The 15,804-nt window shown below is 40.7% G+C and overlaps 1 protein-coding gene across 2 annotated transcripts; it reads left to right on the top strand.

The window, feature by feature from the left end:
- Nucleotides 1-4,512: 4,512 nt before the first annotated feature.
- LOC122640592 (glyceraldehyde-3-phosphate dehydrogenase GAPCP1, chloroplastic-like) lies at nt 4,513-15,739 on the top strand. Of its 2 annotated transcripts, none has more exons than XM_043833813.1 (14): nt 4,513-4,689; nt 5,072-5,166; nt 9,118-9,185; nt 9,287-9,325; nt 11,949-12,049; nt 13,425-13,537; nt 13,725-13,824; nt 13,918-14,064; nt 14,255-14,315; nt 14,515-14,612; nt 14,715-14,857; nt 15,043-15,126; nt 15,288-15,377; nt 15,475-15,739. In XM_043833813.1, exons 1-14 carry the CDS (start codon nt 4,585-4,587, stop codon nt 15,527-15,529), a joined length of 1,299 nt encoding a protein of 432 aa, XP_043689748.1. In that variant the 5' UTR covers nt 4,513-4,584; the 3' UTR covers nt 15,530-15,739. The 2 variants fall into 2 exon arrangements, with proteins under 2 accessions (XP_043689748.1, XP_043689747.1); XM_043833812.1 differs by lacking the exons at nt 4,513-4,689; nt 5,072-5,166 and adding exons at nt 8,375-8,546; nt 8,929-9,023.
- The last annotated feature ends 65 nt before the right edge of the window (nt 15,740-15,804 follow it).

The following is a 15,804-nucleotide window of genomic DNA, read 5'->3' as shown; positions in this document are numbered from 1 at the left end:
AATAAATGCCTAATGCCCCATTGCCCCCTAAATGTGTTGTGATAGTTTCTCACTTTATCTCATATCCTTTGTTAGTGATTACCCAACCAATTGTATCCATAGGCCATATGACATAGGATACAAAAATGCATTGTATTTGAAATATTTTATGTACTTAAAAGAGAAAGAGAAGAAAAATTAGCACTAACCGGACCTTACTAGTCATATAAAACCGGTATCAAACCGAATCCAAACCGATATCAACCCGTTATCATAAATCGAAACCGACACGAAGCCAAACCGCACCGAAACCGAACATTTCTTAATGGTTTGATTTCGATTTCTATAAAAGTCACACCGAAACCGAAAAGCCCGAACCAAAACTGGCCCGAACCGGCCCATTGACACCCCTAGTATAGATCATCTAATTGTGCCATGTGGAAGGATAGTGTAATAATTTTCACAATTGGATGGATAGGAAAAGACTAAATTGGTTAGGGGTCAATTCCAAAGCATCTTTTTTCTATTGAGTCCTTGTTGGATCCATCGAACCTCAGTTTCTTGAGCTGTTCCTTGCAAATTCATTGCATTTCATGCAGTTATTTATTTATTTTTAATTATTTTTTAAAAAATTTGAAAGTGAGCAAGTAGTTTTGAGTTTCTAGATCCACAAAAGTTGGGGCGCCTCCTAATTGATATGCCATGTGGTAAAAATTATTACCCAACAGTCACCAACAAAATTACATAGAAACCATAAACAATATAATCTCCCTTTTCTAAAATTAATTTACAAGCATGCATGGTTTAGAAATTGATATCAGATCGGTTGTGACCGATACCATGCTTGATGGATACAGATCAGCCAATCTAGTACATATATAATCTCTTTTTATGAAAAAAAAAAATTGATATTTCGATATACCAAGTCGATACAACCTGATATGATCAATACATATCCATATCGGTATTCATTATCATGAACTAAATCCATTGCAAAGTATCTAATACTCATAGCTGGCAACGAATCAGATAAAGTTGCATCGGAGAAGAGGATAGAAGTCTCTACTGGTTCCTCTGACTGCCCAAATTTGATTGCGAATCAGACATCCTTGAATAAGGGACAAAGTCTACTCCCCATAACGATCAACCATAGAGATCCAAGATCTAAATGGCGGTAGGGTTACTCGAGACACTCTAACATTCAACTATGGATTGAGCTCATCTCCCGCGTGGGATGATGTCTAGCGCACATCGTCCGGCTAGGGAGGACTCGATCCACATGCCACTGCACTAGGATGTATGCAGCGGTGTGGATCGGAGCTCCCCAGCCACACGATGTGTGCTGGATACCGTCTGGTGCACAAGTGCGCTGGAGAGGAGCCGGATCCAATACTTCCAAATCTCCCAAACAATAGTAGCATGGGCCGAGAAAAAATTCCATTGCTCTTTCTTAGATGATCCTGAAATTTTCCCCACTTAAGAATCCATTCATGAAAAGGCTTTGAGGGGCAAGAAGTGGATCTTAAAGAGACAGAGCATGCAAACCATGCTTGTTGAGCTAGGGCAAGTGTCTGGTGGAGAAAGATTCTCTTGATCATTTGTGTCACATGTAAATATTCTTCAACGGAAAAAAAACAAAAAACACATGTAAATATTCTAAGCATGGACTACCAAGGATACGTGCTAAAGTTTGGTTTTGTAATATTTGGAAAGATAGCCCACCTAATATCCAAATGGTCCCCTATCTATTTAATACCCAAATGGTCCCCTATCTATTAAATGGTATTAGATTTTTGGGAAAAAGATCTTTGTTCGGGAGTGGGTCCTACGCCAGCACTCCCATGAGTCTATTTCTCTCCTCCTCATATGAAAAGACACCTCTCGCCTCCTTGTTTTAAGGAGGAGAGAAATACTCATGGAGTCTTGGCGTAGAGCCACACTCCCTGGATAAAACTACTTCTAGATTTTTTTTTTTTAATATGTAAATAGTATTAAAATAGTCTACATTAGATTGTATTTGTTTTACAATAGAAAATATAAAGGGGAATCTATTAGACAGTGAACCATACAGTTGAGAAAGCTGAGAAAGTTTAGCAAATAACAACCCAAAGTATTTAGTTGAAGCCAAAGTGCTTTTTTAGGGGCTCGAAGTAAATGTAAAAATGCGATATAGATCAATAGAAGTTTGGACGGGTTCAGATAAGTTATGCAGTATGACTCTTAAGAAGAAGGATACCCTATGGAGTTGATACTATTTCAATATTCTCTTCAAGATACAATTGTTGTGTTGTAATAACTTTACGGGACAATGTTTTCTATCCAGGATCATACCCTATATATGCCCTTGGACCCTATGTCTATCTTTGTCTTCTCCTTGTGTAATGACCTCCATACCACCATCCTCTTTATTAGGATTGAGCTCCTCTCCCGCGTGGCACGGTGTGCAACACACATCATGCGCCTGGGGAGGCCTCTATCCACACGCCAGTGCACAGGGATGTGTGCTACCGTGCGGATCGGAACTCCCGGGCCGCATGATGTGCGTTGCACGCCGTCTTCTGCACAAGTGCGCTGGAGAGGAGCTGGATCCTCTTTATTATACCAAAGGGGAGCTATGAGTGGTTGTTTCTTGAGCCACCTATTGAAAATGTACTAGCACCCTCTTTCTCTATCTCTCTCTCTCTTCCTCACAAGAAATAACTCCTTTGCCCCGGTCCCCCCTGCTTGTATGTATGCCCCCCTCCTTGTTCGTATGCTCCCCTATGCGGAGGGGTGTCAATAGGCCGGGTTGGTCCCGGTTTTTTAAAACCCAACCTAACCCCAAATTCTCTTAACTCAACTCAGGCCTAGACTAGCCCTAGGTCAGGCTGGGTCGGGTTTTTTAAAACCCCAACCCAACCCTAAGTACTCTTAACTCTACTCGGACCTAGACCGGCCCTAGGTTGGGCTGGGATATCTCAGCCCAAGCGAGCCTTTTGGAGCTTAACGCAACCCAGCCTAGTCCTAACCCTAATTGGGCTGGGTTGAACCGGGTTGACCCTGATTGACATGTAGCCCCTTGCCATTTTAGGGCAAAGTTGACCTTGATTGACCCTGGCTGCTCCTGTACTTTGCCATTTGTGTCCCTATATGTACTAAAAATAGAGAGAAAATGAAACATCATCAACACTAATCATTCTTAAAAAATATTGTTCACCATGTTATATTAAATCAAGAAAAGATAGACCCATAAAAAGTGTGAGTGGTGTGGATGAATTAAAAAATAAAGAATGCGGGTGGTATTGGTGGATTAAAAAATAAAGAGTGTGAGTGATGTGTGTATATGTTTATAATTTATTTACGGGAAGTAGTTTTCTGTCCGGGAGTCCGGGAGTGTGGCCTACCCCAACACTCCCATGTATCTATCTCTCTCTTCCTCAAAACAAGGGGGCAGAGATGTCTTTTCAAATGGGGAGGAGAGAGATAGACTCACGGGAGTGCTGGCATGGGCCACACTCCCGGACCGAGAACTTTCTCCCTGTATTTATATAGTGTATCATAGATAAAGAAGTTGGTCAGTTTCAATTCGGTCCAATTGGTTTTGGTTCAATCGAATTGATCTGCCTTTTTGCATCCTTACCAACAGGGTGGGTGCCCTTGGTTTTTTCAAATAAGCCATGATGGACCCCACTCGGTAGAGGTCATATATATCCGAATTTGTAGAGGAGACAGAGACGGGTAAAACACCAAGTCAGCTGGCCTTGGTTTTATGTGAAAGGGCCAAGAAACTAAAGCCCAGGCCAAACCTAATTTAAGGAAAGCCCATTTCGTTTTCCAATATATTTTGAAACTTATTAATGATTGAACTCCTCACATGTACATCAACTAAAGCATATATTTTTCACCAAAAAGAACTAAAGCATATATTCCCCTACCCCATCACTTCCCAACACGCAACGCCAAAATGATCCAATGCAATGCATCCAAAACAAACTTTATAGAATTCATATTCGTTACTTAGGTATCTCATAGCTCCCTCAATATCGACTAAACACGATGCTCTCCAAATCTAACGTACCAGAACTTATGTTCTACACTATTAATATACGTGATTTTACATCGTTGTCATAACTTCGGGCACAAAGAGAAGGAGTAGGTCCTTTTCCAAAAACACGTGTCGTTATGTCTCCCCCCAACAAAACGTGAAACCCCTCACCATCAAAAATCACCTAATCACGAGAGAACATCTGCGTTGAAACCAAGCACTTAGTCCAGTTCCGGAAGGAGCCCTATAATGATGTGTCTCCTGACAAAGCGAAATATAGTTTTTTAATGTCTGTTTCTATCCTACGTGGCAATCTAAAGTCTTGTCATCAATTGCCAGTTCATCACATAACGCCAAACTCCTGTACGAGAGAAATAGAGAGAAGCAAGCTACCAACCTACCCTTCTGGTTGGATCTCTCTTCTCATTTCTCAAGGGCTTAAGAATCTCCGCTTACACTCAAGAAGACACCTTTTTTCTCCATTTATTTAGCTTTCACCATCTCTTCTTCTTGGTTGCGTCGCTAATTAGGGGTTTTTTTTTTTTTGCGAACTTCATTTGTTCGACAAACCGGTATCGGCGATGGCTTTCTCAACGATCATCAGTTCTGCCGCTCCTATGATCGGAGGATCTCGGTGTGAGGTTTCTCACTTTGATTCTGCAGTTCGTGGCCCCGAACTCTTCAAGGTCATCATTAGTAGCTTTGATCTTTTGGATGTTTCTGGCTGTGTTGTTTCAGCTGTGTTTTTTTGGTCGTTTTTGTGCTGTGGTTCATCTTTCTTGCAAAGTTTCAATTTTTGACTTTCTGTAATTTATTACGATTAAGTTGCCGTTTAGATTTAGATTTATTCCTCCTTTATTTTAATTTTATTGTAAATACTTGGAAAAAATATGGTTGCTCTGTACCACTTTACTATATTTTTGCACTTAAGAGTCGCTTTAGATTCATCCGTTCTTCTGAACGAGAAAAGTAAGATTTGGATGAATAGGTTAATGATCTTTGTCTACTTTTATTCTGATCTGTTTTTTTCTTTCCCAATGTTTTGTTTGGGATTTTTTTCTTTCTCAGGTATCTCGCGTTAGCGTGAATCACAGTCTGGATTCAGCCAGTCTTCGGACTAGCTTGTTTGGTACCAATGTTTCTTGTGGATCATCTTCTTTACAGTTAAGGAATTCATCATTTTGTTTCTTTATGTCTTATTCAGCAAACTGTTTTAGTTTGGGGCTAAAAGCTCATCTCCTACTTTGAATGGTACAGGAAATGCAGAGAAAAAATTCCATTGCTCTTTCTTAGATGATCCTGAAATTTTCCCCACTTAAGAATCCATTCATGAAAAGGCTTTGAGGGGCAAGAAGTGGATCTTAAAGAGACAGAGCATGCAAACCATGCTTGTTGAGCTAGGGCAAGTGTCTGGTGGAGAAAGATTCTCTTGATCATTTGTGTCACATGTAAATATTCTTCAACGGAAAAAAAACAAAAAACACATGTAAATATTCTAAGCATGGACTACCAAGGATACGTGCTAAAGTTTGGTTTTGTAATATTTGGAAAGATAGCCCACCTAATATCCAAATGGTCCCCTATCTATTTAATACCCAAATGGTCCCCTATCTATTAAATGGTATTAGATTTTTGGGAAAAAGATCTTTGTTCGGGAGTGGGTCCTCCGCCAGCACTCCCATGAGTCTATTTCTCTCCTCCTCATATGAAAAGACACCTCTGCCTCCTTGTTTTAAGGAGGAGAGAAATAGACTCATGGGAGTGCTGGCGTAGGCCACACTCCTGGATAGAAAACTACTTCTGTAGATTTTTTTTTTTTTAATATGTAAATAGTATTAAAATAGTCTACATTAGATTGTATTTGTTTTACAATAGAAAATATAAAGGGGAATCTATTAGACAGTGAACCATACAGTTGAGAAAGCTGAGAAAGTTTAGCAAATAACAACCCAAAGTATTTAGTTGAAGCCAAAGTGCTTTTTTAGGGGCTCGAAGTAAATGTAAAAATGCGATATAGATCAATAGAAGTTTGGACGGGTTCAGATAAGTTATGCAGTATGACTCTTAAGAAGAAGGATACCCTATGGAGTTGATACTATTTCAATATTCTCTTCAAGATACAATTGTTGTGTTGTAATAACTTTACGGGACAATGTTTTCTATCCAGGATCATACCCTATATATGCCCTTGGACCCTATGTCTATCTTTGTCTTCTCCTTGTGTAATGACCTCCATACCACCATCCTCTTTATTAGGATTGAGCTCCTCTCCCGCGTGGCACGGTGTGCAACACACATCATGCGCCTGGGGAGGCCTCTATCCACACGCCAGTGCACAGGGATGTGTGCTACCGTGCGGATCGGAACTCCCCAGTCGCATGATGTGCGTTGCACGCCGTGCTGCGCACAAGTGCGCTGGAGAGGAGCTGGATCCTCTTTATTATACCAAAGGGGAGCTATGAGTGGTTGTTTCTTGAGCCACCTATTGAAAATGTACTAGCACCCTCTTTCTCTATCTCTCTCTCTCTTCCTCACAAGAAATAACTCCTTTGCCCCGGTCCCCCCTGCTTGTATGTATGCCCCCCTCCTTGTTCGTATGCTCCCCTATGCGGAGGGGTGTCAATAGGCCGGGTTGGTCCGGGTTTTTTAAAACCCAACCTAACCCCAAATTCTCTTAACTCAACTCAGGCCTAGACTAGCCCTAGGTCAGGCTGGGTCGGGTTTTTTAAAACCCCAACCCAACCCTAAGTACTCTTAACTCTACTCGGACCTAGACGGCCCTAGGTTGGGTGGATATCTCACCCAAGCGAGCCTTTTGGAGCTTAACGCAACCACCTAGTCCTAACCCTAATTGGGTCAGTTGAACCGGTTGACCCCGATTGACATGTAGCCCCTTGCCATTTTAGGGCAAAGTTGACCTTGATTGACCCTGGCTGCTCCTGTACTTTGCCATTTGTGTCCCTATATGTACTAAAAATAGAGAGAAAATGAAACATCATCAACACTAATCATTCTTAAAAAATATTGTTCACCATGTTATATTAAATCAAGAAAAGATAGACCCATAAAAAGTGTGAGTGGTGTGGATGAATTAAAAAATAAAGAATGCGGGTGGTATTGGTGGATTAAAAAATAAAGAGTGTGAGTGATGTGTGTATATGTTTATAATTTATTTACGGGAAGTAGTTTTCTGTCCGGGAGTCCGGGAGTGTGGCCTACCCCAACACTCCCATGTATCTATCTCTCTCTTCCTCAAAACAAGGGGGCAGAGATGTCTTTTCAAATGGGGAGGAGAGAGATAGACTCACGGGAGTGCTGGCATGGGCCACACTCCCGGACCGAGAACTTTCTCCCTGTATTTATATAGTGTATCATAGATAAAGAAGTTGGTCAGTTTCAATTCGGTCCAATTGGTTTTGGTTCAATCGAATTGATCTGCCTTTTTGCATCCTTACCAACAGGGTGGGTGCCCTTGGTTTTTTCAAATAAGCCATGATGGACCCCACTCGGTAGAGGTCATATATATCCGAATTTGTAGAGGAGACAGAGACGGGTAAAACACCAAGTCAGCTGGCCTTGGTTTTATGTGAAAGGGCCAAGAAACTAAAGCCCAGGCCAAACCTAATTTAAGGAAAGCCCATTTCGTTTTCCAATATATTTTGAAACTTATTAATGATTGAACTCCTCACATGTACATCAACTAAAGCATATATTTTTCACCAAAAAGAACTAAAGCATATATTCCCCTACCCCATCACTTCCCAACACGCAACGCCAAAATGATCCAATGCAATGCATCCAAAACAAACTTTATAGAATTCATATTCGTTACTTAGGTATCTCATAGCTCCCTCAATATCGACTAAACACGATGCTCTCCAAATCTAACGTACCAGAACTTATGTTCTACACTATTAATATACGTGATTTTACATCGTTGTCATAACTTCGGGCACAAAGAGAAGGAGTAGGTCCTTTTCCAAAAACACGTGTCGTTATGTCTCCCCCCAACAAAACGTGAAACCCCTCACCATCAAAAATCACCTAATCACGAGAGAACATCTGCGTTGAAACCAAGCACTTAGTCCAGTTCCGGAAGGAGCCCTATAATGATGTGTCTCCTGACAAAGCGAAATATAGTTTTTTAATGTCTGTTTCTATCCTACGTGGCAATCTAAAGTCTTGTCATCAATTGCCAGTTCATCACATAACGCCAAACTCCTGTACGAGAGAAATAGAGAGAAGCAAGCTACCAACCTACCCTTCTGGTTGGATCTCTCTTCTCATTTCTCAAGGGCTTAAGAATCTCCGCTTACACTCAAGAAGACACCTTTTTTCTCCATTTATTTAGCTTTCACCATCTCTTCTTCTTGGTTGCGTCGCTAATTAGGGGTTTTTTTTTTGCGAACTTCATTTGTTCGACAAACCGGTATCGGCGATGGCTTTCTCAACGATCATCAGTTCTGCCGCTCCTATGATCGGAGGATCTCGGTGTGAGGTTTCTCACTTTGATTCTGCAGTTCGTGGCCCCGAACTCTTCAAGGTCATCATTAGTAGCTTTGATCTTTTGGATGTTTCTGGCTGTGTTGTTTCAGCTGTGTTTTTTTGGTCGTTTTTGTGCTGTGGTTCATCTTTCTTGCAAAGTTTCAATTTTTGACTTTCTGTAATTTATTACGATTAAGTTGCCGTTTAGATTTAGATTTATTCCTCCTTTATTTTAATTTTATTGTAAATACTTGGAAAAAATATGGTTGCTCTGTACCACTTTACTATATTTTTGCACTTAAGAGTCGCTTTAGATTCATCCGTTCTTCTGAACGAGAAAAGTAAGATTTGGATGAATAGGTTAATGATCTTTGTCTACTTTTATTCTGATCTGTTTTTTTCTTTCCCAATGTTTTGTTTGGGATTTTTTTCTTTCTCAGGTATCTCGCGTTAGCGTGAATCACAGTCTGGATTCAGCCAGTCTTCGGACTAGCTTGTTTGGTACCAATGTTTCTTGTGGATCATCTTCTTTACAGTTAAGGAATTCATCATTTTGTTTCTTTATGTCTTATTCAGCAAACTGTTTTAGTTTGGGGCTAAAAGCTCATCTCCTACTTTGAATGGTACAGGAAATGCAGTGCCAGAAGTATTCAGCCGATTAGAGCCACAGCTACGGAAATGCCTCCCACAATTCGTAGTAAGAGTAGTTCTGTATTTCTATAGGCAATGTTCTCTTTGGCTTGTGAAAGTTTTAGGCTTTAATTTTCTTTTCTTTCTACACTTTTTTTGTGGGTTTAGAATCACCAAGCAGTGGCAAGACAAAGGTTGGAATCAACGGTATGCTTTCTGAAGCCTTTTGTTTATATGATCTTGTTTGTTGTTTAAAGTAGATGGAAAAATTTTAGCCCCTGTTTTTTGTAAGTTTGGTGATTGTATTTCAAAATTATGTGATTATAATACTTATAAAAAAAATAATTATGTTCCTTATAAGTTGTTTATATAATGCAATCTGGCATTGGAAGTAAAAAAAAAGGGGGGGGGGGGGGAGGGAGAGGGGGGAAGGTATGGAAGCCTTTGTGCTTTTGCAATAAGGGTGGGTGTCTTGATTTCAAAACCTTTTTTGACCAGTTATGAAAAGTCCTCCCAAAATGCGAGAAAAAAAACCATAGCATCCAAGTCTCTAAAGAATGAAGTCTAGAGGAGAAAAACCTGGGTTCTGTTCTAATTCTCAAATCTAAAATGGTCCACAGAGCTTTCACATGTAGAGAACTTTTTTTTTTCCCCTTCACATGTAGAGAACTGAACAAGTGAGATCCTCCAAATTATTCCAGTTATGGGGGATCCAGTTCTGATTTTGTCTGCTTGCTTTAGGCCGCTTGCATCAATCAGTCAAGGATTCTGAACAATTGGCCCATGCTCGTGGTAACTGACATCCAAGATCTCTATGGTTGTTTAATGCTTGCACGATCTTGGAGAGTATGGTGCCTGTCATTACAAAATGATGTTTTGTATGTCTGATTTACAACATGCATTTTGGTTAGTTCTGGACAAGAATACAATTGTCATGGTTTTATTCCCTTTTTTTTTTTGGCATTCAGATAAGAGGCAGTGGCATAGTCTCTGCTGAATGGTGCAAAATCCATCGAAAGATAACAACTGAGTCTAACCTTAGTTGAATTGTTTGCACTAATTTTTATGAGGGTTCGACAGTTGTGAAGATAGGTAGGACTTTTCTGGGCCTGGTTGCTTAAATCAGTTGGATTTTCTGATTCTTTAACGAAGATAATATTATTTTAAACTCCTATTTATCTATTAAGTTTAACTGGATATTCCGCTTTGCTCTTTGGTTATGGTACTGGAAAAAACAGAGCATTGTGCCATTGAAGGAGATTGCAGTTCTTTATTTCAGAATAGAATATTGAAGCCTACTGAAAGCTGCACCCTATTATTCTTACCAATGTAATACACTACCAGAACTTTCCTTTTCGAAGAGGAGTTGTCTGAGTTTGAAAGATCACCGAAACTAGTCTATGTTTTCGAGTGATGACAGTTGTGCTTTTCAGGACATTCCCATACTTGAATCCTCACAGTTACAGAAGCACCTGGATAAACAGCCATGTAGTGAAGTGTTTATCAAAACGGTGTTAATGGATGTACTTAAGGTGCATCTTGGTTTTCTTTGTAATTTCTGATCTTTAATAGATATTCATTGTAGAACTTGTTCTCATGGCAAGCAGCATTACACATCCATATGTACAAATGTAAAATAGCAAGAGTGTTCGAATACTGTATTAAAGCATATTATTTGCATGCTGAAAAAGTGACTTATGGTGGGTTGGTGGCTATCCCAACTCAGCCCAGAAAAAGGGAGGGAGGGGGGGGGGGGAGGGAAAACAAGGAAAGAAGAGAAAAGAGGGGGGGGGGGGGGGGAAAACAAGGAAAGAAGAGAAAAGAGGTTGGCTTAAGATTTGGTTATTTTGTAGTTCTTTGAAATATGAATATGGAGCATTTAGTCCTCTGGTTTCCCAAAAAATGCCCCCCTGTCCACTCTCATTTCCTCTGCTTCCTGGTGTCCCCCCCCCCCTCTTCTCAATCCCTCTATTGTCGATCGGATTTGGCTTGCTCTCCCCCCCCTTTCCCCCTCCCCCCCCCCCATGCTGATGACAAACCTTTGTGGTTGGCCTCTCCCAATGGCCACTTCACCTCCTTCTCTGCTTGGAACTTCATTCGCCACTCCGCCCCCATTATCCCTTGGCACAACCTTGTCTGGTTCAAAGGCCACATTCCCCGCCATAGCCTCACCACCTGGAGAGCCCTCCGCCTTTGCCTACCAACCCAAGCCTTCCTTATTCACCGTCACATTCATGTTTCCCCCACCTGCTCCCTTTGTTGGAACGGTCTCGAAGACATCCCCCACCTCTTCTTTGACTGCCCTTTCACCTCAACCATCTGGAAAAAAGCCCTCTCATCCATTTGGCACCGTAGCAGAAGACCCCTCCCTTTTGACAGAGAATGGCCCTGGGTGGCTAAGTCCTTTTCAGGGACCTCGATCTGCGACATCATTGGCAAGCTAATCTTTGGCGCTGCTGTCCACCACATTTGGATGGAGCGTAACATAAGGAGATGGACTTCCAACTCTCGATCCTTCGATCTGATTTGGAAAGCCATCTCCTTTGAGGTCTCTTCCAAGCTCAGCCATATCCCTCTTCGTGCTATCAGAGACACCCCTAGAAATAGGCACATTGCAGTTTTTTGGGGTCTTGATCTGACCTCCCTTTTTATTGCCACCTCTGCGTAGGTCGGCTTGTTTCTCCCCTCCCCCCTCTTCCCTTGTATTTTCCTTTCTCTCTTTTCCCTGCCCCCCCCCCTTGGGGTATGGCAATACATATTTATTCACCCAAAAAAAATATGGAGCATTTCTTAAGCTTTTCAAGGGATTAAATATTCATCATTTGTGCAGGTTTTGGTCGCATTGGGAGGCTGGTCTTGCGTATAGCAACAACTAGGGATGATATTGAGGTGGTAGCTCTCAATGATCCCTTTATCGATGCAAAGTACATGGTGAGGAAATTTTGTTTGTCATTTTCTTTCTGTCCTTTTGGTGATTACACTGCTTAGTTTTTCAAATTAATCACTATTTTCAATGATGATACTTGATGATTTATGTATTTTTAATTAATTAATTCGATTCTTGAATGCTTCTGCTTTAGTGCTGTAACCCCTTCCTCTGGAGGATTTTGTAATTACTTTGCGGTTGCAAGTCTTATGCTGTCTTCCACTCCAGGAAAAAATCTGGTCTTGATCTATACCGTTTAGAGAAAGGAAGGTCTAAGTCTCTTAAGGAATTATTCTTTTTCCATTATTTGTGGGTATATTAAGAAAACGAAGAACCTAGCTTTTGAAATTCTCCATGTTTGATAAATGTTCTATGGCTTGTTTTCTCTTCTAAATTCTGATTGTTGATTCTCAAAAATAAAAAGGGGGGGGGGGGTTTCAAAGAATGAAAACAGATCCTAGAGCTTGGTTGTTGTAATTCAGTCTCTTTGTTTCATGTTGCCTCGTTTTTAATCCCTGCAAGACACTAAACTCAACTAAGTGTTATCCCAACTGATTGGTTTTGGCTATATGAATTCTCTTTTGCCTTTCCCTTCTATTGAAGCCATAGTATCTATTAAGTTATGAGCTTTCTTTTCCTATTTCGCTATAGTATCTGTTAAGTTATAAGCTTACATTTCCTATTTCTAGGATCTATGTTATTGCTGGCTGCCAACCCTAATCTTCCCTCCTTTACCAAGGTTTGGGCCTGGTAGTGAAAAAGATATTACAACACTTAAATTCTTAAAGTCTGAGCTCAATTTATCTTATATTTAAATTGCTTTGCATTACCTTAGTTAAATCATGAATACAGAAACAGATGGATGAATGTCATTGGAATAGTCTGCACATTGGTTGACTTTTCCATTAGGGAAATATGTAAAAATCCCATGTGCTTATGTGCCCAAGTGCAAAAATCCCGTGTGCCTACGCGCCCAGGTGCAAAAATCCCAATTGTGCCTATGTGCCCAAGTTCCTATTTGTGGTGCCTTAGTGCTTAAGTGCCTGTGTGATGCCTACATGCCCAAGTGTGCCTATGTACCCAAGGCGAGCCTCGGCGCAACGGTTAAGTTGCGCTATTGCAACCAACAGGTTGCAGGTTCGAAACATGGAGACAGCCTCTCTGTGAAACAGGGGTAAGGCTGCGTACATTTCCCCCTCCCTGACCATGCAGTAGTGGGAGCCTCATGCACTCGGACGCTCTTTTGTACAATTTTGGATTATCATTTGAGGTTTCCTTTTAATAGATGTTTTAGTTATAGTTTTTTACCTTTACTAGCTGCTAGGGTCCTTGTATTTTTGTGATGAGTTGCAATGACCAGCCTTTCTTCCTTTTCTCCAGGCTTACATGTTCAAGTATGATTCAACACATGGTGTGTTCAAGGGAACCATTAAGGTTGTAGATGACTCTACTTTGGAAATTAATGGGAAGCAGATTAAAGTTACCAGCAAAAGGTAATGTTATTGGTCTCCTCTATTTAATGACATGCTGTTAATCTGCTTGCAGGTTTCCCCGCTCTCTTTTAGCAAGGCAACACAGACAACAATTTGAATTACATTAAATAATACTATGTATATTAGGCTTACTTTATGTAATTATAAGGGGATCAGTGCTGTGATTTGTTAACATTTCTATCTACAGGGATCCATCAGAGATCCCCTGGGGTGATTACAGGGCCGATTACGTTGTTGAGTCGTCTGGCGTTTTCACAACAATGGAAAAGGCAGCATTTCATTTGAAGGTTCGTTCTCATTTGATTTAGATTCAGCTGTTTCTGGTCAGTGCTTTACACCATAGCCTTTAGCTGACCAATTTTATTTCTCTGGTTATGTAGGGTGGAGCCAAGAAAGTGGTCATATCAGCTCCATCAGCTGATGCACCTATGTTCGTTGTTGGAGTAAATGAGAAGACTTACAAGCCTAGTATGAACATTGTTTCTAATGCTAGCTGTACTACCAATTGTCTTGCTCCTCTTGCCAAGGTCTGACTTCATTTATCTGGTTCTTTCAAGTAAAGTTCATTTGATAGTGAATGTTCTGTTCTTGCTACTTCACATGCATTACCATACATAAAACTTTTAAAAGCGGTTCTATTGCCTTGAATGGTGCCCAGACTGTGTTCCATTATGTTAGTGGTTCTCTACTATTATTTACTGGCATAAATTCTTGTAGGTTGTCCATGAGCAGTTTGGTATTCTTGAAGCTCTTATGACAACTGTGCATGCAACTACAGGTCTATCTCTCTCTCTCTCTCTCTCCAACAAAAAAGAAAGGAAGAGAAAAAAAAAGAGGAAACACAAACCACACCCAAAGACACACAAGGAGGATCTGCTCCCAACTCTATATCTTTGTGCACACACACAAAATTCCTTTCCACATGGGTGGAAGTGTAGATGCAATGTGGTAATATAGTGTGTTTTTTTCATGTTCAGCAACACAGAAGACTGTAGATGGGCCTTCGATGAAGGACTGGCGAGGTGGCCGTGGCGCTGCGCAGAATATCATCCCTAGTTCCACTGGTGCAGCAAAGGTATGATGGTTACTCCTTGACACCCAGGGAAAAAGAAAGTAAAGAATAATCCTTGTCTTCTTTGGAAGTATGAAAGATCTGGTTTTGTTTTTGGAATTGTAGGCTGTTGGAAAAGTTCTTCCAGAACTCAATGGCAAACTCACTGGGATGGCCTTCCGTGTCCCAACACCAAATGTTTCAGTTGTGGACTTGACTTGTCGACTTGAAAAGAGTGCATCATATGAAGACGTAAAAGCAGCAATAAAGTATGTGAACCTTATGTTACTTTCACGTGTCTCTGAATATAGTAAACTTTTCTGTCTCTGTTTGTTTCTAAAACTTTCCGTATTGTCCTTGACTGTTTCATACCTTCTCCATATTTTGGCTAATGTCTAGTCCCCATCTAAAACTTTTCTTGCACATTAACAACTAACATCACATGTAACTGCAGGTGGGCATCAGAGGGAACATTAAAAGGCATTCTTGGATACACAGATGAAGATGTAGTTTCTAATGATTTTGTTGGTGACTCCAGGTAGGATAATCTCTCTGCAATGATCATACACAGATGAAGATGTAGTTTCTAATAACAATACTACTTAGGGCCAATTTTGGGTGAATAAAGCTGAGTCCATGTATTGGGTCTTGTAGTTTGCCTTTGTGGTTTCTTTATTTTGTTGGGCTTTCTTCTTCCAGGTCGAGCATATTTGATGCAAAAGCTGGAATTGGACTGAGTGCTTCATTCATGAAACTTGTTTCATGGTATGACAATGAGTGGGGTTACAGGTATGTGCTCTCTCTGTCTCTCTGTCTCTCTGTCTCTGTCTCTCTCTCTCTTGTGCGCGCACATTCTAAATGAAAGTTATCACTTGGATTTATGCAGTAACCGGGTGTTGGACTTGATTGAGCACATGGCATTGGTGGCTGCCCAGAATTGAATGAGTTGTTTGAGCCACATAGGTCAGGACCGGTTAGGATTGCTGCTGCTGATGAGCTTTTAGTAAGGCCTGTCTGTCAGAAGAGAATGATGGACCATAGATTTAGTAGAGAACGTAGTTTGGAGGGTTCAATTGAATAACTATTTATTACCTAAATAATGCAATTTCTTCAATATAAGAGAGCAATTCAGCATATGTATTTTAGCTTATAATCATCTTCTACGTTGGCATAGTCGATTATCTCTCTTTCTTTAATTCCCCCCTCAGACTCAGCT

The sequence above is a fragment of the Telopea speciosissima genome, chromosome 9 (genome assembly GCF_018873765.1).
Source record: "Telopea speciosissima isolate NSW1024214 ecotype Mountain lineage chromosome 9, Tspe_v1, whole genome shotgun sequence".
Taxonomy (NCBI): Eukaryota; Viridiplantae; Streptophyta; class Magnoliopsida; order Proteales; family Proteaceae; genus Telopea; species Telopea speciosissima.
Note: the sequence above shows the minus strand (reverse complement) of the source record. Positions and strands in the feature narration are given on the sequence as shown.

Excerpts from the sequence above, each read along its gene's own strand:
- LOC122640592 (XM_043833813.1), top strand. The coding sequence starts at position 4,585 with ATGGCTTTCTCAACGATCATCAGTTCTGCCGCTCCTATGATCGGAGGA. Across the intron at positions 14,613-14,714 it reads GTTCCACTGGTGCAGCAAAG|GCTGTTGGAAAAGTTCTTCC; the intron begins GTATGATGGTTA and ends TTGGAATTGTAG. Across the intron at positions 15,378-15,474 it reads GACAATGAGTGGGGTTACAG|TAACCGGGTGTTGGACTTGA; the intron begins GTATGTGCTCTC and ends GGATTTATGCAG.